Below are 27,094 nucleotides of genomic sequence, written 5' to 3' on the forward strand. Positions count from 1 at the left end.
CTCACTTAATCAGAGGCTCGCCTTTGCTTTCACCTACAGTTATATATTAAATATATATATCAGAGACTCTGCTAGCGGTTTTCGCTGCGTGTGATTGGGCGGAGCGAGGACGACAGTGGCAGAGTTTCCACTTTGTCACAGGAATAATTAGTCTACAGAGATTTTGCCCTGACTGTGTTGATCTTCTGTTCCTCTCACTTTATCCATTTTCATGGATAACGTGTCACACGGTCTTCGCATCCCCCCCCCCATCCCTCCCCCACCCCCCAGTTCCGTAACATCTGCGATTCTCCATCATACGCCATTCATCTTCCAGGTCTTTATCTTATTCCTGAAATATTTTTCACGTGGGAAAGGGCAATTTTCAGCGCCGCCGTGCAGACGACGTGGAGCTTCGCCGGGCTCGTTTGTTACACTTATTTATTTAACTCTGACTCCAAATCAACGTTTAGGCCGGAATCTGGAAATCTTGTTTTTCCCCCCGGTTTCGCCACCACATTTCGTCTTTGTCTCTCCGTCTCGTCTCGAAGGGTTAATTGTTCACAGTTTTAAGGCGGAGCCTAAATGGCCGAGCCGAGCGCAGCGCGCCTCCTCACCGCTGCGTTGTTGAGCCTACATAGCGAAAGCTAATTAGCTTGTTGAGTCAATCAGCATCCCACAGGTGCGTAACATGGCTGCAGAGCGCAGCAAACCTGCGTAATTGCCCCGAACATGATTACACCTCTCACCAGGACTGAACCCTTGCAACGTGCCTGTTTTTGTTTTTTACCTCCAAGTTGTTACTGTGCTAATTGCGTCGCGCAAACATGTGCTAGCGAGCATCAACCCCAAGATGGAAGCTTGTAAACAGTCGCTGTAATAAATGACGCTCCTCCCGCCGCTCGCACGTCGAGCTGCTAGTCGAGGAAATGACATGGTGCGCGTCCGCGCTCCCAGCTCTGCTGTTTAGAACCGCGGCGAGACTCTCGCCTCCCCCGAACCAGACTTAGCCCAACGTAATTACCCCGGGCACTCCGCGATAACGCCTACTGTCACTCCTCATTTACAAGGCCTGCTGGAACTTCACTCAATTAAGTAATAAAACAAGTTCTCCGCTGTTACCCTCCATCGCACGAGCGTTCCAATAGTGCACATCCGTAATTGACACCAGCCGAAGACGATTTAAATTGCAAGGGGGGGGGCATAGAGGCAGAGTTGACGTGCTGCTTCGGGGCTGCAGGGGGGTTAAAACAGAGCGCAACTGAACTTTGCGGCCAATTATTCCACCTCAGGTTAGCAACGACCCGTTAGCAACACACACCTCCGGATTACGGCTCAATTAGCCCAGATTGATTCACGGGAAGCTTCAGACGATTGTTGTCAACAACATCAACATGTAAAACGTTTACAAAAATGTTCAGATAAGGTTGTTTTGTTTACTATATTTGGGCAGAGCTAACACCACACACGTTGAAGAAAGTTCTGCCTTAGCAAAGTCCAGTTTTCGCTCTTGTGATCCCCTCAGCTGCCACAGAGGAAAACCAGCATAAAACCAGTGAAAAGCAGCCGACATGGGATCCGACCACAGTCATCAACCCCCCCCACCCCCGTGCGTGTTTTTGTTCTAGCCGACCTCCCTAAAGAGCCCCTGCAACACACAAACAGCAAAATTGTGGCCTGATGCAAATGTTTTCGGGTCCCCGAGTGTGGGTCGGTTCTGTCCGGTTACGACTATGAGAGAGGAAATGAAATGTGGCCTGATGGGGGGGGGGCATCACAGCCCTTTAGGCCACCCCGAGGCCGTTATCTAACTCCCAGACTGCTGCCTTCAGCGCCGAGGATGCACCGCTGGTTGTTTCTTTCCCCCTCAGCCGGCTCGGTCTTGTGTGTTCGGATCGGCTGATTACCGAGGGCGGGCCGCAGCCTCTGGGGGCGCCATAAAGGACTGGCTAAGCTCTCGATGAGGTCAGCGGGGTTTCTCTCCTCCGGGTCGGAGCGCCACGTGTTTCTCTTGGAAATCAGGGAGCAAAACTTGACGGAGAACAGACCCTGGACCCGGGCCGGAACGGCGGACGCAGAACGGTGGAGGAACCTGTGGCACGCCGGGTAATGAGATCCGGTGAGACTCGAGGCTGGGTCACAACAATCTTTCAGGATTAATGGATGTGAGGTCGGAGTTTTACGCAGTTAAGGTGATTTCATTCCATTAAAGACGCTTTGATCTCGACCCGTCGAAGGAAACCGGAGCAAAACGAGACGACAGCGTCAACCTTCAGAGTTCTGGGTCCTTGTTCTAGAGATTCAGGATCTCCTGATTGGGCCAAAGAAAACTGAGATTCAACACATATGTGCTAGCATGCTACAGTCAAGCATGGGTTAGCATTAGCATTAAGAATTACACATCATCATTATCCACTGTTATTTAACCGGCTGCTGCCTAGCTTGGTTCAATCAGTCACAGGACAATCCAGAAGGACCACGAGGAGGAGAAGGTGAAGATCTGTGGCCCTGGTGGGAATTGGCTGGGTGTGACAAGCCCCCGTGTTACATCACACGTCAGCTCTTAGGCTAATGGAGGCATTAGCATAGCTTATGTTAGTTGCTGGAGATGATCATTTAGAGAAGCTAAAAAACAGTGATTCCAGTTTACAGAGCTACTGGTGAGCAGCAGATGCAGGAGTGGCAGTTTACACACACACACACACACACACACATACACACACACACACACGTGCATCGGGAGGCTAATTACCGTAGCTCATGCGTTACTGATACCATCTCTTATTTTTCTCCCCGTCCATGTCTAATAGTTGTGACAGTAAATGAAGAATGCCCTGGGGGGGGGGGGGGGGGCAATTCACTGAGCAAGACACATGACTTCAGCGTGTTCACGTGTGCATTCCGCAATCCACGCGCCCCATCCACAAAATTTCAAAGAGCTGTCACCAAACGCAAACACGGAGCCTTCATCAAAGAATTGCGGTAATTGTCACCTGTCGCGGTGGCATGGGGGGGCGGGGGGGTTGGTGCCGGCATGGGGGGGTTACGACCACGGCCGTAGATAAAGTGGCTGATCGGCTTTGACGGCACCAGGGTGAGAGCGGCGCCTTGGGGGCAACCCCTCGCCCGGAACCAAGCCTCCATTGTGGAGGGAAGAAGCTCCTGGGGGCTCCTTCCTAATCTGATGCCCATTCTCCTCCCTGTCTCACCTGCAGGTGGGAACCCCCCCCCCCCCCCCCCCCCCCCCCCACACACACACACAAAACCCCTCAGCCATCCATCTCTCCTCACAGGTGCTTCCCTCTGCACAATTAGCAAGGAAATAATATCTTCCATCTTTCTTTCATTAAAGTCCCTTTTATGTGGACTCCTCCTCTGCCCCCCCTCCCCTCCCTCTTCCTCTCTTCCCCCCTCCTCTTCCTCTCTCCCCCCCTCCTCTTCCTCTCTTCCCCCCCTCCCTCCTTCTTTCCATTGCCCTCCTTCCATCCTCTCACCTATCTATCTATAGTCCGGCAGATGCTGTCCCATTTGTACTCTCCCCCATGACATTCCTACGGGGGATTGCTTAAGGATTCCGGAGCGTCGGCGCTCATGGATCACACTGACACTTGGTCGGCATCAGCAGATTATGGGCTGTAGGCGCCTGACACCCCTCCATTGTTCCCCATCTAAATATGAACAATAAGGCCCATCCCACGCCCACGCTGACAGCTTATTCCCTCTTATCACTCCTGCGGAGTTGCCCGGCATGATCTGGGCGCCCCTCTTCCCCCTCCGTCCCCCCCCCACTGCACACACAAGCCCCCGCCTCCTCCCTCTCCAGCCCCGGCAAAGGCCGGGAGTGGAGAGGCAGCGAGGGCGCAGGGTGGAGGGAAAGCTTTCAGGAGGATCCAGATGATGGCGAGGACGTCTCATGGATCATTTGGAGGACACTCCTGTCCGGACTAATGGAGGCTCAAGCGTTGAAACCTGGGAAAATCAGAACCTTCATGCTGCGTGAAGTGCCAGACGCCGGAGAAGGCCTCGCTTTTACCCATCAGCCACCTGTGGTACCAACAAAGAGCTCTGTGATGAATGAAGGTGAGGCTTCCTGGACAACCACTTCACTTTAGCGTCCACGGATATTCAGTCTTGATTTGGGTTCTTGGCGCTTCTTCACGTTGTGGCTCTGTGGTTGTAATGTTTAGAGTACTGGGACCCGACTGGGACCAGAACCTGCAGGAATCTCTCAGAATTCCGTCCCGTTTCCACTTTTCATGCTAACGGTGTGTCAGCGAGGTTTAGCTCACCGACTGTGGCTCCAAGCACCTCACCGTGTCTCTGTCACCGTCACCACCTCCACCGTCTCTTTAATGAGACTGGCCGAGTTTCCTGTTGACACCCTCTACATGGGAGGGGGGGGGGGGGGGGGCAGGACGGGATGGAGGAGAGGAGGAGAGCAGTGGAGAGTGGTGAGACTCTTTGAGCAGAACTGGAATTAACAGGACCCCGGGGACGGCCGGATCAGAGCCGGGGTCCCCAGAGAGCACTTACCACAGGGGCCCCCCTGCTTGTTACAGCAAGGCCGGGGCCACCAGGGGACTCCCAGGGCTGCACTTCACAAATGCGGAGCTCAATTCGCCATCTAGACGGTTAAAAGGCGGACGGCCGGGGTGGCTCGCAAGGAACCGCCGTGCAATTACGACCCAACTCTAAAACCCCTCGAAAAAAACCGCACTACATCACAACAGGCTCGGAGGTGTTTAGCATCAGGAGTAAATCCTCGTACTCCAAGGCTAACTCTCAGCTCCTTGTTTAAGCTAGCTGAGCCACCAACCACATCCCAGGAACGAGGGGATTAGCCAATAAAACGAGCCCTTTCCACTGACAGGCCCCGCCCACTACAAAAAGCATCCCATCTTTAGCAGCGCAGGATCACTGAGCACATTGTTGTAGCCACACGAGCTTTTCTCCACCAGCTAAAGGACCGAACAGCATTTTCCACTCAAACATGTGACAAATACAGTTTTTGCTGCATCTTTGGAATCGGAATGAAGCGAAATTAGACGAGTGGCCGACGTAGATGAGGTAGACAATCGCCACGCTGCTCTCAGAGGAAACGTCTCCCGCTGTTTGACTGACTCCCACAACATTTGTTAGCGATGCTGGCATGATCGGGCAGAGTTTCCGCTCATTAGCTCGGCCAGGTCGGCGCGCTAAAGCTTTTAAACAGCAGTCAAACTAAAGACAAAATGTTCCCATCGAATACGTTTCTGCTTCACGGTCGTAGGGAGAAATGGACGACTGGACACAACCTGGCGGCTACGGTGTTAGCGATGGCGCTAGCCTTGTGCTGGTTGCTCCCTGCTGTTGACTAAACCTGATGCAACCGTGAACTGAGCGAGTCAAGTGAACCCAAATGAGGATAAACAGATCCATATACGTTTTGCTCTCTGCATTATTTTCGGACCTGGCGCCGCGTCCTCACAATCCTGCCAGCGCTCAGTTTACCGCTGAAGTGACACAACTTTTTTTGCCAAGTAAAACATTCGAGCTTCGCCTTATTTTGACATATTTTCTTCATCATGGAAACCTATCCCGCCCCCCCCCCCCCCCGCCGCCCCCCACCCTACCGCCGCGCTGTTTGTTTTGCTAAAGCGAGCGCACCAACAGAGTTAACCCGTGTGCAGCCGTGCTGACACGAAGCAGATGGCTGCGCGCGGAAAGGTGTTAGCACCGGTTGACAGTGAAGAGCCGCTATTCAAACAGAGCGGCGCGCTAATGCGGAGCGGCGCCGAGGAGGCCGTGCGCGCGTTTCAGATGCTGCGAGGGCCAACGATACAAAACAAGGTTGAGACCGTCGGTACCTCATGGTGCTAGGCTAATCTGATCTGTTTTGAGAAAAGGGGCCAGAGCTTGTTGGGGGGGGGGGTCAATTTCTGTCAGGCGCTGAGGTGTGTGTGGCAGATGAATCTGTGGCTGGCAGGCTGGGGTGTGTGTGTGTGGGGGGGGGGGGGGCTCGGCAGGGATTAACGTGATCAAAGAGACAAACGCAGAGCCAGATTGGAAAAGTAAGAGAAAAGAAAAGGAGCCACGCAGGCCCAGCCCCCCCCCCCCTCATAATAACTCCCATGGACGAGATGAACCGTAACTGAACCGCGGCTTCGCCGGCACTCCACCTCAAACTGCTATCGATTCGCAGCGACAGAAACATCGGTTTTCGACCGAGCGTGCGGCTAAACGTGGCCTGTCAGCGTTGGCGTCCGTGCACGAGGAGGACCCATGGTCCGGGGAAGGGGGTGGGGGGGGGCGGACACGTAGAGGCAGACAGGAAATAAACAAACAAGTCGGGTTTAATAGAATTGTACCTGGAGCCCCGAGGACACACACATGCACGCTAGCAGAGCGTATCAAGCCGCATGCTAATACTGCCAAAGGGAAGGCAAAACTAATAGCAGAGACATTAAGGAAATGATCCCCCGGCTGATGTGTTTTCTATAGATGGCGACTAAACAGAATTGCCATATTTATCATACTCAGGGAACAGAGGGGGCGAGGGAGGCTCCCGTCCACGCTGCCCCTCTCAGTTGTCCCCAGGAGAGTGATGAGAGTTGCCCCGGGGAGAGGGTGCGGGTTAGTGTTCCAGTATTCATCTGTGGGTGTGAGCACGTGTGTGTGTGTGTGTGTGTGTGTGTGACCAAAACACGCAGTATCTCTCCATCACACAGCCTGACATGAAAGGTGTGTGTGGAACTTGAGTAAACTGGTGTTTCTTTTGTTCCGCTCGTTCCCACAGATGAAGAGGAACACGGGCGTGCAAAAAAGGCGGCTCTCCGCGGAGCCTGAGCCACCGGCGGCACCGGAGGCCGAGTTAGGACCCAAACACACACGAGGGTTGTTTTTTCTTTAGTTCATGGCAGAACAAACAGAATAGGCAACAAAAGAACCCGAGAACTGAAGTTTAATTAAAAGGAACTGAAGAACTGACACAAGTTTCACCGTGAAAGACACGAGGGTACGAGATCTGAACACAGGAGTAACACGTGAGGATCTGAAGAGTGAGGGAGGAGTGAGAACAGCTTAAACAGGGGGGAAGGGGGGGGCAAGCAGGGGCAGGTGAGGAGGAACAGGTGGAAACAATGGGCACAATCAGAGCTACCCAGCACCTGAGTAGTTGGGCTTCTGGCTCCGCCCCCTGCGGAAGGCAGCGCAGGAAGTAGCACCAAGAGAGTGGCCTCTGATTAAGTCGTCTCCTCTGTTTAACCGCTTTATCCCTTTCCGGGTCGCGGGGAGGGGACACCCTGGATGAGTCCCCCCCCTCATGTATCTATCTACAGGTATAATCAACTTCATAGTTGTGTGATGACCTGCTGACCTCTGACCCCACTGACCCACTCAACTCTTATACTAACAGCTTATAATTAATGCATTTCCCTGATCTCTGCCCATCCTCTCCTCTACCTGCCCCCCCCACCCCTCCCTCTCTCCCAGCCCCCCCATCAGCAGGAGGGTCCCCCTACATGAGCCTGGTCCTGCTCAAGGTTTCGTCCTGTTAAAGGGGAGTTTCTCCTTGCCACTGTTGCTTGTTGGGGGTCCAGGCCCTGGGATTCTGGAAAGCACCTAGAAACAATCTTGATTCTAAATCTTGATCGGTGACTGAAGAACCACCCAGCGGGCCGAACCACCAGAACCACTTCTGATTAACGGTTAGAAGTAAAATGAAAAGATCCGTTTTCAATGGCCACATTGTGAGTGTTGGAGAACATTAACAGACCTCTCCCACTCTTCTAGTACTGTGCCTCTCCACACACACACACACACACGGGCCTTTTTCCGGCTCACCAATTAAGGCCCAGCAGCAGGTTTCCATCAGCCGTCCGGTCGTCTGCAGCAGGACTGTTGAGGCCTGTCAGGAAATGAACTCATCACCGGCTGACAGCTGCTAATTTCCCTCTCCTCCGTGTCACGCGAGCGGCCCGCTCAGTTAATAACGAGCCTCCAGCCCCCAGATTAGGGAGACGCTCAGGGGGGGGAGATGCGCACGAGGCAGGACACAGGCGGCCGGACAGACGTGTGGAAAAATGTGCAACGCACGGACGCAGATGGACATTCCTACTGAGAGCAAACAAACAGCCTCTCTCTCTGACACACACACGCACACACACACCACGTTAATGCCGCCACAGCTCAGGTTAACACACCCCAAACCCTCAGATTCACTCCCAAACAACCCAGATTTTAGTGAGTTTCCTCAGGAAGTGACACAGAGGTTCTGGTCGCGTTTACGGGCTGTTGACCGGAGCCTGAGTGGAACGAGGGTCCTTGAACGCATCGTGTTGCTGCAGACGGACATCAGTCGGCTGTTGCCTCTCTCAACACCCCCCCCCCCCCCCCCCGCGCGCGCATGTGAGCGGGCTGCGTTCATGGTCGGCCTGTGTAAGGACCTAAATGAATATTGATTCTCCCTCCAGTGCTGAATGCTGCTGGGGGGGCTGTGTGCGATGAACAGGATGAGGCTGATGGGGTAGAGAAGAGGGGCTGACGATTAGGGCTGACAGTGATCACGATGGCGATAATGATGATGGTGATGATAATGACTGCGTCGGTGATCAGCCCGCATGATGGCAGCCATCCATCCACGCGCGCGCGCGCACGCTGCAGCCGTATTGAACATGTTACCGCGGCACCGGAAATACAGTTATTGATAGAGAACACGGCGGTGAACACGACAGTAAAAACTCTTTATTACCGAAATCGATTTACATTACCTTCATCTCAAACCTGTTTCGTTTGTTTGTTTTCTTTTAAAACAGACAGGAACCACATGATTGTTTTAAAGTACCGATGTGAGGCAGCTGAAATGTCCCGGATCACATGAATGCACCAAAACCACATGGCTGGAGGCCATGAACGCATCACCTTAAATCAGGTCTTAAACCTGAAGAGAAATCATGTTTTGCATACGAGAACAAATAATCAGAAGCAGAGTGATGCAAGTAGAAGCATTAATGAGGAAATCTGGAACAGAATGCACGTTTTCTTTAATAATCCCCCTCTTCAAGCGTTTCTAAAGACAAAACTCCACCATCAGTCTTCAGCTCGGGTAAATGCATCAACCTGGAAGGATGGAAGTGAACAAAAAGAAGCTTTTTCAGTCTCTGTATTTATTAATAAATGATGCTTCGCCTGTATTTAGCGAAGCCCCAGAGAAGCCAAAGATGGAGGAGAGGGGGATAAAAAGAGAGATGACAAGAAGGGAGAACAACTGGCAGAGATTTAGTGGCTGAGTGGAAGCTTTAGAGGAATTAAACTCAGTCTGAGTGACAAACGCTCCTCTTTCCTTCAGCCCTCCAGAACGATGTTGTGATTGGCTCCGTCCAGGTAGACCACCATCTCCCCTCCAGGCTGCGCCTCCACCTGCTGCCCCTCCCCCTCCCTGGCCTCCGGCTCTGCGTAGACTTCGCCCTCCACCTGCAGGGTGCAGTTGTCCAGCTCCGTCACGATGTAGTGGGTCCCCTCGTCGTTGACGATGACCTGGGTGAGGCCTTCCTTCATCATCTGGGAGGCGGCCAGGTGCAGCACCTCCTGCATGTCCTGCTGGCTGCCCTGGTGGATGACCTGCACCTCCGTCTGCTCCTCCTCGTCCTTCACTTCCTTCTGAGCAGCTTCCACCAGCTCCGCCGTCAGCGCCTCGCGGACGACGGTCGCCTCGCTCTGCACCTCCTCCTGGTGGCCCATTTCGCTGACGGCGTTGAGCAGAGCGTCCAGGGCCGTGGACGACTCCGCCACGACGTGGCCCTGGCCGGTGGCGGCGGCCACGACGCCGTCTCTCACCGCCTGCAGGCCTCCTCTCACCTCCCCAGATTCCAGCACCACGTACTGGGCACCGCCTCCAGCCAGGTGGGTGCCCGCGGACGCCACCTCTCTCCCCGAGGCGATGACTTGCCCGTCTTCAGTGATGTGGAGCACCTCCGCCACCTGGCCTGCCATGGCGAGCGTCTGCAGGGTGGCGGCGGCGGACTCCTCCAGAGCCTGATCGATGGCCACCTCCCCATCGCTGTAGCCTTGGATGATGATGACCTGCTGGACAGGCTCGTCGTGGCCGCCTTCCTCGGCCTTATTCCCCATTTGGGGGTCCGTGGCATCGGATTCAACGTACACCGCCCCCTGACCCTTCAGACGACACTCGAAGGACTTGGAAACGATCCCTGGAGAGAAGAAAAGACGAATGTTGTGTTGTCATGTGAATGTTTTCAACAAAAGCGCAAAAGACACTTAAAATGAGGTCCAAACCCAAAATATGAATAATTTATTAGAAGGTTCAGGTCCACAAAAGAACAAAACCAGAGTGTGCAGCTACCACATGTGGCCATCTTCACTGTTTGAGCCTCTGCTAATGTGACAAAAAGTGTTCAGAAAAAAAATGAAACGGGAAGGAAGGTCGCGCTGAGATAAAATGGGATGTCACACCTCCGATATTTGGGCCACATTATCCAAAGAAAGAAAGGATATGGAGATATGGGGCTGCCAGACGAGTGCAGCCAGATCCCTCTGCTGCTAATTGAGCCACACTCTGCCCTCTCAGCTCGCAGGTTGCCATGGTGTTTCCAAGGTGATAGGAACAGTGTCAGAAATGCCATTGTTGCAGCGGCGCCTGGTTCAAGTGCAGACAGCGAAGGGTGACTCTGAGCACGCGCTGCACAAACACCGGGAACCCGAACGCATCACAAGACGGCTGCAGCGGCCCTCATTCCTAGAGATTCACCTGCGGCGCGGATGCTTCGGATTCTACAGCCCCCGCAGGACGACCCGTGCCTCTGAAATTCCGGGTGCTTCCAGGAAATCGCTTTTCACGCAAATCTTTTAAATGAGCCTCTGCGGAGGTGCGAGGGTTCTTCCTGAGGGTGGTCACAGGACGCCGCAGGTCTCCCAGAAGCCACAGGAACTAACTCATCAATCAGCGATCATCCTGACCTCTCAGGGACGTCTGTGTGCTGGCCTCAGCGTCTGAAACCGCACTGGAGGAGAACAACTGGGTCAGAGGGTGCAGCGAGCAGGTACAGACGATTATTAACCTCAGCGCTTTCAGGCCAAGTTCTGCTTGTGTGTCAGGCGTACGTCGCACTTCTGTCAGGACCCACGCAGCTCCCGTGGGCTGATGTGCGTTGGGAAACACTCCTGCTCAGTTTGCGACTGCATGAAGTGAATGCAGAGCTACAGACACATACCTGGAAATGCTAGCTACATGCTAGCTACATGCTAGCTAGGGCATCTGCGTCATGTGTCATGAGGCAAGGCTCTCCGTGGAGTTAATGTACAATCAGAAATCCAGCTTTGTTCTGGTTAAACAGGAAAATAATCACAAAAGGAGGCGGTAAACATGCTATGGACCCGGCCCAATGTCGATGATTTGCAGGTATTTTATTAAGAGTACCGGTACTGGTAGAAACATGTTTTCTAGGTTAGATCACGACAAATGTTATCTGCTAATCAGGAAGGCAAGGAAATAATGAATGAAGCTGTTATATTCTCATCGGATGTTTTACACCTGGAGTCTCTGGAACACTTTTCATTAGTTATTCCAGAGAACAGGGCGATCTGGGGCTTCTGAAGGCCAAGGTCTCCTGGTGCAGGAGCTGCACAAGTCCCAGGGAGCTTGTTTAAGGGTCCTTTTAAGCTGTTTATCGCACATGATATAGATTAAAAATACATCAATCAGAGTTAGGAGTGGTAAATTACATGTAAATAGTCCAATTGTGGCAAACAGGGTGATTTTTTAAATTTAAATCTACACTTTATGGCTTAATGGGGCTTCAATTAGGAGGAAATCAGCAGTATTTTGCATATTGTAGCAACCACATTTGCATCTCCACTTAAGATTTACTACTTTGTCTTGAAATTTAAAAAAAACAAAAAACAACAACTTTATCAGCCCAGGACGCAAAGAATTCAGATTGTGGAGTAAATATCAACCCGGACTACTCAGTTCGCATCTCAAGTGACAAGAACAGCAGTTAGCGAGCGGAGGGAGCCGCGCTGTTGAAGGCAGCCAGAGGAAGCAGCAGAGGTTACCTATTTACACAGAGCTGCAGGCCCCATGCTAACTGCCTACGCCGGAGCGGAGCGCTGCGAGCGGAGAGGTCGGCTGGGGAGGACGATTACTCACTGCTGCGCCGTTTCTCTGCTGCATTATCATGAAGCCCGCGTGCACGCGTGCTCCAGACAAAGTGCCATTAGTGGGTGAACTCTTCAGTTTACAGGCTGGCTGGTGAAACTCAGCCATTACCAGCCAAATGTGCGCTAATGCAAGTGTGTGTTCCTCATGTATATGTCAGCATGTGTGGGCGGAACATTACGGTCATGCTTTACTGGCGCGTCACACGTGCTGCTGTATGTGTTGGGCGCGCACGCCGCTCCCTCCGTGTGTTTGCTTATATGCGTCATAGTGTGCGCGCAGTTGTGGGGGTGGCGGGGCTGCTGGCGTGCCTCACATTAGCCGTGGGGTGCTGCTGGCGGGGCCCGACAGAGGCCCGCTGAGGTTTATGGAGTGTCACTCAGTCGCCGCAGCAGTGAATCAAGTTAATGTTGCAGAGCCCATCTCTTCAGTTGTCCTGCGCTCCCGGTGGAAGAACAACATTTGAACAGCGTGATTTGGTCCCGGCGAGAGGCTGATGCCTGTTTAATATGTGTTTTGAGTGTTCTGGTTCAGCGGTTCCTTTAACAGGAGGATGAGACGAAGAGGGACAGGCTGCTTTATTGACTGTTATGTGAAACAAGATGGAGGCTCCCTGAAAGGAATAAAACGCCAGGAGGAGGACGCGGCGTGATTTGATTTCTGGATGAAACCACCTCGCTGGTGTCGCTGCGTTCCTACAGCAGTTGGGGTGTAGCATTGGCCCCGCCCGATCAATGTATAGCACAGATGCACTTATTGATCAGCGGATCAATGGGCTCGCTGGTAACGGGGACGCGGGGCCTCTAAGTGGCATCACTTCAGCTCAGAGAGGCCACCAGGGGAGCGGTCAGACAGCACTTACCAGCAGTTAGAGAAATTAACCTTAACACTGAGACACCAGCGCACATACGATCAATTATACTGGCCGGAACACGGGTCGGCTCGCCGCGAGGGGCAGCTGACTTCTGCACGGCGAGCACGCTCACGTGATCGTCCCGGTCCTCTCGTGAATGGAAATACCTCCAAATGAAACACACCGCTGAGAAACACGTGAAATATCAATTACCCTGAGTCGGAGTGCAACGTTTAAAAAGAAAAAACAACCCAACCTGCTCGATAAATCAATCCCAGCGAGGGAGCCTTGAAAGATCCCAATCAACGCTCAGGAAAGCAGCGGAACACGTTGGGGTCCACTCGCCTGAGGGGGGAGCGCGAGGAGAGCGCACGTCAACGATGCGCGGTGCTCGCTTCTGAAGGTGACACCAAACAAAGTGTGTCGTCTGAGCGTATCCAGGTCACCTGCCCGCGTGTCTGTGTGTATCTACTGTCTGTACCCCCCCACCCCTTCAAATGATGGGGGAGGGGAGGGGGGGTGAACCGGTGTGAGGCGGAGCAGCATGTTGCTAGTGTGGGACAGGATGTGGGTCTGAGGGAGCAGCCGGCAACGCTGCTTTGAATTTCGTAGCATACCAAAAACAGTATAATCACCCATGAAGGCAAGTTCTTACCCCCCCCCCGTGAGGCCTCTGGTGAAGGCGCACGTGTGTGTGACACAGATAGCAGGTCAGCAAACGCCATGAGGTCGGCCGGCCATGTGGTTACAGCCGGCCGACCACAGCCCAGCCAATTATACGCTGGGCAGACTGACAGCGGGTGGACGCGGCAGGGACGGAGACGGAGACACCCGACACACCCCAAGGACGAATAAACGGCAAAAGAACGAGGGCGCCGCCGGACAGGGCCTGCTGGGCTGCAGCTCCAGTACGGTGGCTCTAGAGGGTCAAACATTCATTACTCTGTTTGGAAGCAAATTCCTGATTATAATTCAATAGTCGGCAGCACGTGGACGCTCTGACTCCTCCCTTGTCCTCGCGTGACACTTGGACGGCTTTTAGACTTTATCGAGCTTGCCAGAGAATCGTCTGAGGGCCCGACAGGAAAATCTGTAAATGTCGGTCATGTGACCGCCAATTATTAAACCAATAATGAGATGGGAGAAGAGAAAGCGAGACCTCCCGCTCCGAGGCTGCTCTCTCTCCTGCGGCTGAATTTTCAGCCTCTGGAGGCTGGAAGAGGCCTGAAAGGTGACTTTAAATATCCACGTAGGACTCAGAGTAGCAGAGCGCCGCTGGGTTTCAGCTGGACTCCGCAGTGATGCAGGCGAGCGCAGGACAACATTGCGTAACATGTCCTCAGCACGCAGGAATGCAGCCTAGCCGAAGGCATCGGGCCATTTAGGGGGACCCTTGTGTCCAGTCACGTCCCACAGACAGGGACTCAGTGCGTCCTGAGCCCGGGGAGACAGATGAACAACTGTTTTAAGGAAGCTGTAGATAAATGGGAATGTGAGGGACTCGACTGGGAAGCACACGGAACGATGACCACATCAAAGCCGTTAAGGTGGGTCTGGGCGGGATCGTTGCATCATCCCCAGCGCCCCTCGAACCCAGCGCCTGAGTTATCGGCTGGCGGTGGTGAGATCAAGGTTCGCCTCTCTCTCACGGAGCAGTCGGACCAGCGTGGGCCACCTGCACACGGGGGCGTGGGCGGCTGCACCACGTGCTTCACCTCCGGGGGCGTCTGCTGCGGGACGCACCTGATGACTACGGGTTACATCACCGACGACGCGCCCCGAAGAAGCGCCTCTGACTAACGCATTCCTTTTATAACTCCTCTCTCGCAGGAGCGCGGCGAGCTTTCCCAAACGCCGGAAATCGCTCGCAGGTCAGGAGGAGACCTCGGCGAGGAGGAGGGAGGAGGAGCCAGTCACAGGGCGAGGGCTGACACATCACACATCAATATCAGCCACGTCCCGCCCTCTTTCCCATCCTTCCATCATCCTCCCCATTAGGCCCTCTCTCATCCCTCTCGCCCGTGTCCGTCCTTCTCCCGCTTGTCTCCCTCCCAATCTCTGGAGGTGGACCTTTGATTGCTTCCTTAATTAGCCATGTCAGACGGCTCTGTGGATTTACTCAGGATGTCAAACTTCTGCAGATAATTACAGCCTCTCCCCTCCTCCATCCATCCCTCCATCCTCCTCCCACTGTTTGTTCCCCCTTCCGCCCCCTTCCTGTGAATTAATGATTAATTATGGATGTGAATTTGTGAATAAAAGCTTTTTTTTTTCCTTTTTCCAATCAAACTGAAGCCCCTGGTCTCCTAATTTCCCCGTGACGACGATGTCAATCCGGTCTTTTCGTAGCCAAGGCCTGACCTGAGCGCTGTTCGGAGGTCCGTCACGTCGCCGTGACAATCAGGACATCATTTTAAAATAAACGTGGATTAAGAGCAGGCTGAATCCAAATCAGGGTGGAAAAGGAGGAACTAGAGTCAAATCAAATCCAAGGAGATCCCGTCCAACACCATCCTGATATTGTTCCAAACTTCCACACAACACACTTGTAGACACACAGCTCTGTTTAGCTGAGACCGCCCCCCCCCCCCCCAACCTTTGCCGAGTGTTTACCTCACCGAGAGGTGCTGCAGATATTTATCGTCCTGATGGCTCTATATATAGGCGTGAGGAGCTGGGTGAGGAGACGCAGACGCGGTGGGAGGTTGCTTCTCTAATCTCCATCTCCAGGCTGACAGGCCTGAGAAGGCCTTAATGAACGGCTCTTTTCATCTGCACGCCCGCGTGGATGTGACAGTATAAATATTTAGCAATATTGGAGTCAGCTCCCGATTTTACACAGATGGAGTGATTGATGGCTCAGCCCACTGATATGTGCCAACCACCATCCTGGAGATGTTACATAAACTGGCGCCACCTCTCCCTCCCTCTCTCTTTCTCTCCATCATCATCTCCATCTCGCTCTGGCTTTATCTTTCACGCTGCCTCCTCTGCTCGCCGCCTCCTTCCCAGCTTGCCTTCTTGCCGCCGATCCGCCCTCCCCGGCTGACAATTTGCTTCACTGACGAATTTCTATCAAATGGCGCGGCGGCGCCGACGCTGTGAGACAGGCCACGTGGTGGCGAGTGAAAAGTCCAGGGGGGGATAGTGGCGCCGGCGTGGCGCAGATCAAACTCACTGTAGGGTGATTGGCGGCCTGTCGGCATTGGCAGGTAATCAATAAAACCATCAGAGATGTGTAGCATCAGGGCCCCCAGAGGTGGGTGCACGCTCCCCTGCGCTCTGTGTGGCGATTAAACAGCCCAAATTGATTTAGCATGCGGTCCAAGGACCGAGGAGGCTTCAGTGTGGTTCCATAATTCATATATAGAAGTGATCATCAGTGGGCCCCGTTAAATGGGTAATCTCCATGACGCTTCTGACGCCTCAGACGGATTAACTGAGGGACCACGCAGCCATCCAGAGGTTTTCGGTGACTGCGATAAACAGAACGGGGGGGCAGACGGCAGCAATGAGGTTAGAGGAAGAGTCTATATGTTGACCAGTGTCCTCACAGAGGCAGAACTCTGTGTGTGTGTGTGTGTTTGCTGTGTTGGTGTAACTTCTGAACATTCGTGTAAGATAAAATGCAAGTAAACCCCCAGATGAACGTACGAGAGCGTCACGAGGCGCCGCTGAAGATGCATTAACCTTGTAATTGCCTGTGTAAAATATGCTGCCCTTGTAATGAAATTTCCTGCCTTAATTTGAAAAAATTGGGAAAATATATCCCCCCGTTTTTTTTTTCCTCCGCTGTGTTTTCTCATTTAATTGCATTTAAAACTTCAATCTCAAACGCCCCCACCGGTTGGCGGGGGGGAGGGGCCGGCGTCGGGCGGCCACATCTATTAATCTAACTGTTCTTTATCGGAATTAGCATTCAAATGTGATCGGCTCTGCTGCTCCCAATCCGGACCGGATCCACTCCTATGGAATAACCACAGTGGCCTTCCAGACCCCCACCTAGCTTTGAGAGCTATTGATTTTTATATGTGCAGTAATGAGAACAATTAGTCTTTTCCCTCCTCTCCTTTTCATCTATCACCTCTAAGTTGCCGCCCTCTTTAAAGCCGGCAGAGGATCCTTCCTCCAGGCTGGGAACACCACCGGCTTTAACAGAGCTGGAACAAACACCGGTGTCTCCGTCCTACCCGAGCTAAAACGCTCCACTTCAACACTTCAGCATCAGTGGATTAGCTCAGGTAATCTCCCGGATAATCTTGCAAAGCCGTCCACCACCTTCAAAGGTAAATATTTACGTCTCATAACGTACGGAACATTAAATATCCTTGGCATTTTCCTGTTCTCTGAAAAACAGGGATTTTGTGGCAGCCAGAACCAACCCGCCACGGCTGCACACAAGCACGTCACACTTTAGAAGGTAGGAAATAAGATAGGAAAATCTTTATTTAAGGGAAAATTGAGTCTTAAGTCAAACATTGCAATCAACACCACACCCCTCAGGCGGACAGAACGGAACCCATCCGTCACAGTGGATGGTAATTCTCTAATTAGAATATAAGGCACCTCTACAGCCGACTGATGTGATATACAATAGAGCACACTATACTCAGCCAGACTAGTGTTAACATGTGTCATAAAATGTGAAAACATAATAAAACCCTCAATCCAGCCATTAAGAATGCTTTAATTTCCAAAGTGGAAGGCAAGATTGACTGGCTAGCAGCAATCAGGAGACGTTAGGCTCCATAAACCATCTGATTGACAGAGTGATTTGTGACTGACTGACTGGATAAGTGCCTGGCTGCTTTCTCCGTGCGGCACTTTGGGCTTGTATATGAGCCCGGGCGTGTACGTAAGTGTGTACGCGTGATGTCAGGTCCTATTTCAACCCTGGCCGGTGAGGAATGAAGCGTCTGAACGAGTCCATTTCTCTTGCTGCGCCGCCCGAGCCTTACTTACCCTAATGATGTATAATAGCCTGCAACTACACTTAACCTGAGCATTACTGTGGCAAAGACTGAGTGGAAGACGCGCACGCACACACACACAGGCGCGCCACAGGTCAAGTGCTTCCAAGACCATTGTTTACCGTGAAAGTGTGTGAGGGTTGGGGAAGACCCGGCATGTGGAGGAACCGAGGAACGGGCGAATCGCACTCAAATCAAATCAAATCAAATCAAACGCGGAGCCGCGCATTAGCGTTGACAGCTGCATCCTGGTTCTCCCTCTGATCCTCCCCTCACACTTCACTCTGCTGCTGACTCATTCTGACGAGAAGCTAAACGAGGCAGGCAGTTAGCACGCCGCATCTGTTGTCTCTCAATTAAACTCATCCCCCTGCACCGCTGTGTACGTTCACACGTGCAATATGGAATCCGGCCCTCTGACCTCCTCCGTGTTCATTATCGCAGATGAAGAGCTCATTTCTCGCCACACGTGCGCGCTAGGAAAGGGGCTCAACGAATGCGCTGGTGTGCGAGTGCGCGCGTGCGGGTGCAAGACAGGTTGGAGACAGAAGAGAGACAGTAAATGACAGTCACGTGAGGTAGCTACTGTATGAAACCTCAGATCTAATCAATAGGAGTGAGGAGGACGCCAGGCGCCAGCCAGAGGGTCACCGCTCATCACTCAGGTCAGCGGGGAGCGTGCACGTACGTGCGTGCACGCAAACACTGCGCACATCCAGAGGGAGGGCACGCCATAGGGGCACATTACATGACAGGACTATGAGGCAGGAGAGGATGGGTCAGGAAGAGGTTGAAGCGCATAGCAACGGATGGGGGGGGGAGGGGAGGGGGGTGGATCGATGGGGAAGACTGAAGGAGCTCCGTAATATCGGAGTCACGGATGTCCAGAACGCGGCTAAGCAGGGCTGGGAGGCAGGTCAGGGGGGTTAAAACAGCCTCGCACCGCAGGGAGGAGGCACTGACAGACCATAAAAAGAGCAGGGGAGGAAAAAAACAGAAAGGAAATGACTAATTCCGACGCTCATCGCGGTTCGGTGCATCGAAAATGGTCGGAGAAGTCGGGATGGAAGGAAAGGCTCGCAGCTAAAACAAGTGTAGCGCGCTATTAGCAACATTTGCAACAGGACAGAGCCTCCTAAGCTGTGGGAGCTCGAGTGAAAGTGGGGCAGCGGAGCAGAGCACCGGTGTGTGTGTGTGTGTGTGTGAGTGTGTGTGTGTGTGTGTGTGTGTGTGTGTGTGTGTGTGTGTGTGTGTGTGTGTGTGCGCGCGGCTCTACCAGCAGAGAAATGGACTCGTCCTGGTGGCATTTAGCTCTGTTCCATAATGACACCGAGAGCTGGGGAGGAGACAGAAGCCCACTTATTGAATTATTGAAGGTGCACATTGGGGTATAAATCTGTCACAGCGGTGCCGCACTGTTGTAACACACACGGACGCGTACGCGGTCACGTGCACAAACACCGAGGCCACGGGCGCGCTGCCGTGACAACTGTGGGCTTTGACTCGCTGACCTTGAGGCTGTTAAAACAAGCCCTCCATCAGCTTCTCTGCGAAACAAGTTTACCTGGCGACGTGAACGCCGCAACTCCATCAGTTCTTTAGGATGCCCGGGCATCGATGGAGGAAGGGTGACCCTGAGGTTCGCCTCCCACCTTAAACCAAACCAAAGCTTTCGGCACGTCGTAACCGACCCCTGACACTTATACGTGGCGCCGGTTGTTGTGCTGAAACTTTCTGATGTATGGATATTTGTGCACATGTATGTCAGAGCGCGTGTTGGGGAGAGGGGGGGCGGGGGGGTGTCTGTGTGTCCTGCCGGAGCCCCGTAGCCGAGGGGGGCGTTCTTCTTATTAACATCATCAGTCTGCATCATTACTAGGCTGCCTGGGTTGGGCAGCAGGTGCTATGAGAGTGCCAGGGTTACAAACGACCAAGGGACCGCTCAGAACACACACACACACACACACACACACACACACACGAATATGCAGGTAGACGTGGGTGCAACGCACAAAGACAGAGTTTCCCCCCACTTTTCAAATCCCCAAAAGGGATACGGGGCGTCTGTGTCTATCTGTTATCCGGTGGGTTAGCGCTTGGTGTCTGGCCAGGTTTTCACTGGGGGGGACGGACTCCATCCATTCTCCTGACAACAGGCTGCGGAGGGGTGGGATGGGATGGGATGGGGGTGTGGGGGGGGACTCAGAGCAGGGGAGGGCTCGCAAGTTAGCCCAAAAGAATGAATAAATACACTCAGGGAAGTCTAAAATAGGACATCTATATATCCATCGGTTCAAAAGCTCTCACACACACACACACACCGTGCGCGTAGCTGCCCTCCCGCTCACCGTGCATGTGCATCCCATAAATATGAGAACGGTCAATAGGTAAAGTTAGCCTATTGACAGATGGATATCTGCTCTGGTGAAGTTAATGCTGATAAAACGCCTGCGTTATTATGGTGTGTAACCAGAGAGCGGTAATAAAAGCTATATGTATGGGGACCGGCCTGTTTCTCCGGCGCCTCCGTGGCACCACCCGTGACACCAAAGATGTGTCAAAGGCAACGGACACTCAATACAGTGCTGCGCCGCGCTCGCCTGGCTGCCGCTGTGGATCATGTAGCCGGCGTGCATTCATTTAAGACGTGCACATTGATCTGGCATTGACGAACCATTTCATATTAGCCCAGCTCTGCTCTTTACAGCATCAAGGGCAATCAGAGGAGCCGGCCTGCATCGGGCTAAATTTAACGTCCCATCAATCCAAACGTGGCGCTCGCAAAGTCACAGCGGGGCGACTGCAAAATAAACCCCAACCTCAGTCGAAATGATCGTGGTTTCCACGTGGACCGTATAGGGACAGTTCTCACGCCGCCGCAGGATTTAGCACGGAATAAATCAGAATTACAGCGATATTGACTTGAGGGCAATTCAATCAGGAAAGGGGCGGGACAAAACGGAACGGTAAATAAATAAGAGATCCACAACGGGGGAAAATGACATTTGCTTCTCTAATACGGAGGCTGCAGCAGAAATTAAAGTCCCTGGTTTGTTAGTGCTGTTAATTGGGCGTGCAGAATTAAAATGTTAACGCCACTGGTAGCTAGCAATGTAGGGACGCGTTCGAGTGCATCTCCTCACCCGCTTCCCTCTCTGCTTCAAGTGTCTCCAAAACTAATAAACCCCCCCACCACCACCAGTCCCCCCCCCCAGCCCTCCACATGAACTGTCACATTAATAACATTGTGCCCGTATTCAAATTTTCTGTCGAAAAAGCTAAAGAAAGATTGAACGCCCCGCCGTCGCGTGGCCAAAGATTGAAGACGTGTCTCATTGACATTGTTAAAAGTTTATGAAAATATATGAATTCTCAAACGTGGTGGGCCCCCGCGCAGCGCCACTCCCGACACTTCTGTTAGAGAGCGCGGCTTTTAATCAAAATGATTGAATACCGCAAGTCCGGATCGGGGGATTCTAATGGAGGACGGATAAAGTGTCACGGTCCAGAACTACAAAACCCACATGGGAGTCACACGTGCATGCATGAAACCCTTCTCACAGTCGCTTGGGGTTTTCACACCTGCTGTCTTGTTTTGTCCTGTTGGTCTTCCTGGACCCGTCGTGGGCCCGACCCATGTGGTGCTGACAGGACCCACAGTAACAGTGCGTCAGAACGACGACCCTGCCGCGGGACACTGAAGGCATCGCGGCTGGGTCCATGGTTTCTCACCGTTGTCACGCGTTCTTGCTGCATTACTGTTTAATCAGAACCAGAACCAAAGATGACGAGCGCGGGGAAACCAGAACCAAAGATGACGAGCACGGGGAAACCAGAACCAAAGATGACGAGCGCGGGGAAACCAGAACCAAAGATGACGAGCGCGGGGAAACCAGAACCAAAGATGACCAGTGCTGGGAAACCAGAACCAAAGATGACCAGTGCTGGGAAACCAGAACCAAAGATGACGAGCACGGGGAAACCAGAACCAAAGATGACAAGCACGGGGAAACCAGAATCACAGATGACCAGCGCAGGGAAACCAGAATCACAGATGACCAGCGCGGGGAAACTAGAACCAAAGATGACCAGCACGGGGAAACCAGAACCAAAGATGACCAGCGGGGGGAAACCAGAACCAAAGATGACCAGCGCGGGGAAACCAGAACCAAAGATGACCAGCTGGGGGAAACCAGAACCAAAGATGACCAGCGGGGGGGAAACCAGAACCAAAGATGACCAGCTGGGGGAAACCAGAACCAAAGATGACCAGCGGGGGGAAACCAGAACCAAAGATGACCAGCGGGGGAGGTGAGCTCATCCTCGCGCTCTGAAGGCTTCAGACAGGAACGAGATGCAAAGCTTCTAAACAAGTCAAGCGCTGTTTGAGGAACGTTGCTCTGCTGATTCCAGCTTCCGGAGCGATGTGTGCACGGCCCCGTGTGCTGTCGTGCCTCCGCGAGCAGGTGGTGTTTTTCCTCTCACTCCAGGAGGCTCCTCAAACAAAGAGCTTTTAGCGTCTACTTATCAATCTCCGCTGCGACACAGCTAACAGCTGGGCGGAGGGCGGGCGGCGGGGCGGGGAGGGTACGGTATAAACAGCCGCGCATGGACGTGCACGTGCCTGGCGAGAGGCGGCTGGTCCCTGTTTATGTGCACGGGGATACAGGTGAGGTGGAGGAGGCGCAGGTGGAGGACGGAGCAGCTTCTGAGATGATTTATCGTTTCTGTTCACGTGCTTTAGTGACATATGGATAAGCCGCGCTGCATAATTAATCACAAATGAGATAATTAGACATCAGATAATACCGACGATCGATCCGGCGCCACTTTAAAATACTAAAAGGATTTTTTTTTAAAAGAGAGGGAAGGTGAGACGCGTTATGATGTATTTCATAGTGACACTGAAGGAGACGCGGAGGATGGATCCTCACCCCAAATTGAGATTCTTGGTGACGATATAGAGGAATAATATCGAGCAAAACAGGCCAATCACTGTCAGAGACGGAGGCAATAGCGCTGCTTTTGTCTCTCAGACTAAGGTAGAGTTGGGGAGGGGGCGCCGATGATCATCATGGGGTAGTTAAGTCCATCAGTGACGAGTCAGGAGCAGTTGTAAATCCCACCTGTGACAGGTGAGACTGAAGCCGTGCGCTGAGTGATGGGCTGAGATCCAGTCAGATCCATCCACATCAAAGCCCTGGGCCTCCTCTTCCTCCCTGCTTGGGCTCTCTGAGGAAGCTCAGGAATCACAGCTATCACTCTTACACCCCCCCTCCCACCATTTGTTCCTGCTTTCATTATCTCCACGGTGGAGGGAGGGGGGGGAGACGGGTGAGGAAAAAAACACAGGAAGAGGGGAGAGTGGAGAGGTCTGAAGAGGTTTTCAAATCCAGTGAAGCCTGTCATATTACAAAAACATGTCGCTTTAAACTAAATGTGAAATATCAGTAATTGAAGCCATAAATCCACTGTTGTGCCCCCCCCCCCCGCTATCCTCACCCCTCCTCCCTCTCACTTGCTCTCCTTATTTTGTAACCGTGCTTTTTGATGAGCAGTAAATTGGAAATTATTTTGCGTTGTAATGCTGCCCTGAAACGTCTTCCCATTACCAGGCGTCAGTCAGCACTGACAGCGGAATTACTCAACTGTCAATCTGGCCGTCAAAGGTGGGGGCGGGCCTTGGGGGGGGGGGGGATCAGTGGGAGGATGCCAGGTCCATCTTAATGCTTCAGATGTGCTTTAACAGATAAAACGAGGAATTTAGCCACCGACGTTCACTTCCTGCACGTTCTTATCTGTGCCTGTGTGTGTGTGTGTGTGTGTGTGTAGGGGTCGTTGATTGTTTTGCATGGCGCAGGCTCCATTTAGCGAGGGCAACAGCAAATTAACCATAATTGCAGATAAGGGAAAAAAAGAGGGGGATGTATGGAATCAAGCAAATGGAATGATTTCTTTTGTATGCCATTTATAGTCTGACCCCAGTGTTACGCAATGTGTGTGTGTGTGTGTGGGGGGGGGGGGGGGCACAGCTCTGTTCTCGTTAGCGTATAAATGCAGTATTTTAACCTAAAAATAGATGCAAATCAATGTCAGATGACGATCTCGCTAGATTATGTAGTTCTGTAATGATGAATAAATGATGGCAGCAGCGGGCTAGCTTCCATGCTACATCCGTAAGGCTACAATGCTACAATGCTAACTGCGTGTTGTTGCGATGTGTCTGTAATGAGTGTTGCAGTATGTAGGGAAAAGAGAGAGAGAGGGAGAGTGAGACCTCCTTTATTGCTCAATGCTAAATTAATTGCACCAATTATTCACAGAAAGAGTTGTCTGGTGGCGGCCTTCGGGGGGGGAGGCCCTGACCGCTCTCCCTCATTTTTAATTGGCTGTCCTGTTGAATAATTGATTGGAGCAAATGTGAAATGGATGGGAAGGGCCAAGTGTCTTTCATCACGACGGTCCGGGCCGCTCTGACAGCCGGCCACAAACAAACTCTGCTGCTCTCTGCAATAAACAAACAGCGTGCGGGCGAATTCGGCCCGCGAGGGCGAGAGTAACGGACGGACGCGGCGGCGTGGAGGAAGACGCACGCCGAGGGAAGAAACCGCCAACGCAGGACGGCAGAAAAACTAACACTGGCAGGGCAGAGATCAGGGAGGGCGGAGTGTTAACAGTGAGTAAACACATCCTGCAAGTGCTGAGGTGGAAGATTTGCATATTTGTAATGTCAGTGACACAACACACACACACACACACACACACACTGACGAAGGCTCTGATGTCATCGGCGGGGAAGAAGAAAAAAAAACTATTTAAAAAACATTCATGAATTTCTCATCTTCAGAATTCATAATATGGTTTATAAATGTACGATGCATGTGTACTTACTATGTCACAAACACACGCACACACACCAACACGCACGACAATCCCCTTGGTAATCAGAGGCTATTAACTCCCGGCTCTCTCGCAGCAAAACAGATGTAAGATTCATGAGTCCCTGCCTGTGACTGTTGTCTTTGCCACAGGCTAGTAAAGAAACAATTAGTGCAGAGCTAGCCTCACTGTCCGCCACAATCAATAGTCCCTGATGGTCTTCTAAGCCTATTGAGCGCCGCCCGCTCCTCTCCCTGACCCCTCATCTGTAGCAGCCAGCAGCCGCTCCAGTCCACCTACCTGGACCTTGAGGGGGGGTTAGAGGGTTAAAGGAGCCCTGATCTGAGCAAACAAGCGTTTGCTACTACTGTCTGCCTCAGGGCAGCGTCGACATGCAGAGGGTAGTGGTAGAGGGGCTAACATGTGTGATGGGCTGTCGGCCGTGTGGCTTAGCATGGGTGCTAATGCTAACCACTGCGCATCAATCCTGAAGCACTTCTTTATTTTTATGTTAATCTACAGCTGCTTCGAATCCCATTCTCGCTCAATATTCTGTTGTGTCTTTGCAGATGTGTGTGCGTGTTCATGTGCGTGTGTGTGTGTGTGTGTGTGCGTGCCTTGTGCCAGGCAACTCACACACCATCTTGTACCAATCATTTCAGTTAACAGCAGCCTTAGTGGCACAGACACAATCTGCTGATGTTACAGTAATTGTCTGAGCTGGTGTTTGTGTCCTGACAACCCACCCCCCCCCCCATCCCCCCTCACATGTACTAACATCTGGACCGGTCCGACTTGCTGCTCCCCAGCCTGCTGTGATGAGTTTCTCCTGCACGCTGAAGAGGAGGAGGAGGAGGAGGAGGAGGAGGAGGAAGGCAACAATGATGGAAGGGAAGGTTAAGGCAGAGGTAGCAAAGCAGCTGTACGGATGAAGGGGTGGGCAGCGGTAAACAGGTGTCACGCCCACTCCCCGACTGGCAGGCTGGCAGCGTGGCCCCCGCCCTGACCACCCACCCCACCCACGCAATGTAGAAGTCCTGGAGGTAGTGAGAAGAGCACCCCTCCCTCACCTTTACCAACCCAACTCCCACCACCCTCCTCCTGCTCCGGCGGCACGGGAGCCACAGCTCAATCACACACACACACACACACACACACACACACCCACGTGCACGCCTGTGAATATTCATGAAGACATGCACAAAAACACTTTTACTGCGCTGCCATGGGACCAAGTTTTACAACCGTTTCTACGATATAACAACTGAACTTTTGTCTGACCAACAAGGTTAATTAGAAGTTGTTGCCTTCTGATCTTGTAACACAAGTTCTTCAGAGCAACTTGCAAGATAATACAAGTTCTATACTGTGTGTACTATATGTGTAATAATAATAAAGGAATACACACAGTGGAATCAAAACATTATTTTATGTAAAAGCCCTGATTAAATACTTCTTCCTACTATATTTACTGTCATATTTGTTTTTGTGAAGATAAAAAATGTTGTAATTTAATAATACAGGCAAAGAGAGATGTGATAATTATTATTGTTTTTAAATTCTACTGTATATGAAGGTGGTAATTTGTTCTCATTACTGTTGCCACGGCCAACATTAGCAATTTATTTTTAAAGTTATAATGTAAAATGCATCTGTGTATGTAGTCCTGCAGGTCAACACATGCTCGTAGTACTGTGATGCTCCGGAAAGAAGCTAGTGGCTCATATCATGCTGAAGATGATGGGTGGATGGATGGATGGATGGGTGGATGGATGATGGATGGGTTAATGGATGGATGGATGGATGGATGGGTGGATGAGGGATGGATGGATGGATGGATGGATGGATGGATGGATGGGTGGATGGATGATGGATGGGTTAATGGATGGATGGATGGATGGATGAGGGATGGATGGATGGATGGGTGGATGGATGGATGGATGGATGGGTGGATGAGTGATGGATGGATGGATGGATGGATGGATGGGTGGATGGATGGGTGGATGGATGGATGGATGGGTGGATGTATGGATGGATGGGTTAATGGATGGATGGATGGGTGGATGAGGGATGGATGGATGGATGGATGGATGAGTGGGTGGGTGGATGGATGAGTGGGTGGATGGATGGGTGGGTGGATGAATGAGGGATGGATGGATGGATGGATGGATGGATGGATGAGTGGGTGGATGGATGGATGGATGGATGATGGATGGGTTGATGGATGGATGGATGGATGGGTTAATGGATGGATGTGTG

General features: G+C 52.3%; 1 protein-coding gene across 1 annotated transcript in view; it reads right to left on the reverse strand.

Moving 5' to 3' along the window:
* Positions 1-8,678: 8,678 nt before the first annotated feature.
* The window catches only part of znf407 (zinc finger protein 407), a 105,116-nt gene continuing 86,700 nt past the window's right edge, over positions 8,679-27,094 (reverse strand). The window contains exon 10 of the mRNA XM_011605376.2: positions 8,679-10,166. Coding sequence (XP_011603678.2) covers positions 9,301-10,166 — 866 coding nt within the window. The 3' untranslated portion in view covers positions 8,679-9,300. The remainder of the gene's footprint in view (positions 10,167-27,094) is intronic.

The sequence above is a fragment of the Takifugu rubripes genome, chromosome 7 (assembly GCF_901000725.2).
Source record: "Takifugu rubripes chromosome 7, fTakRub1.2, whole genome shotgun sequence".
NCBI lineage: Eukaryota > Metazoa > Chordata > Actinopteri > Tetraodontiformes > Tetraodontidae > Takifugu > Takifugu rubripes.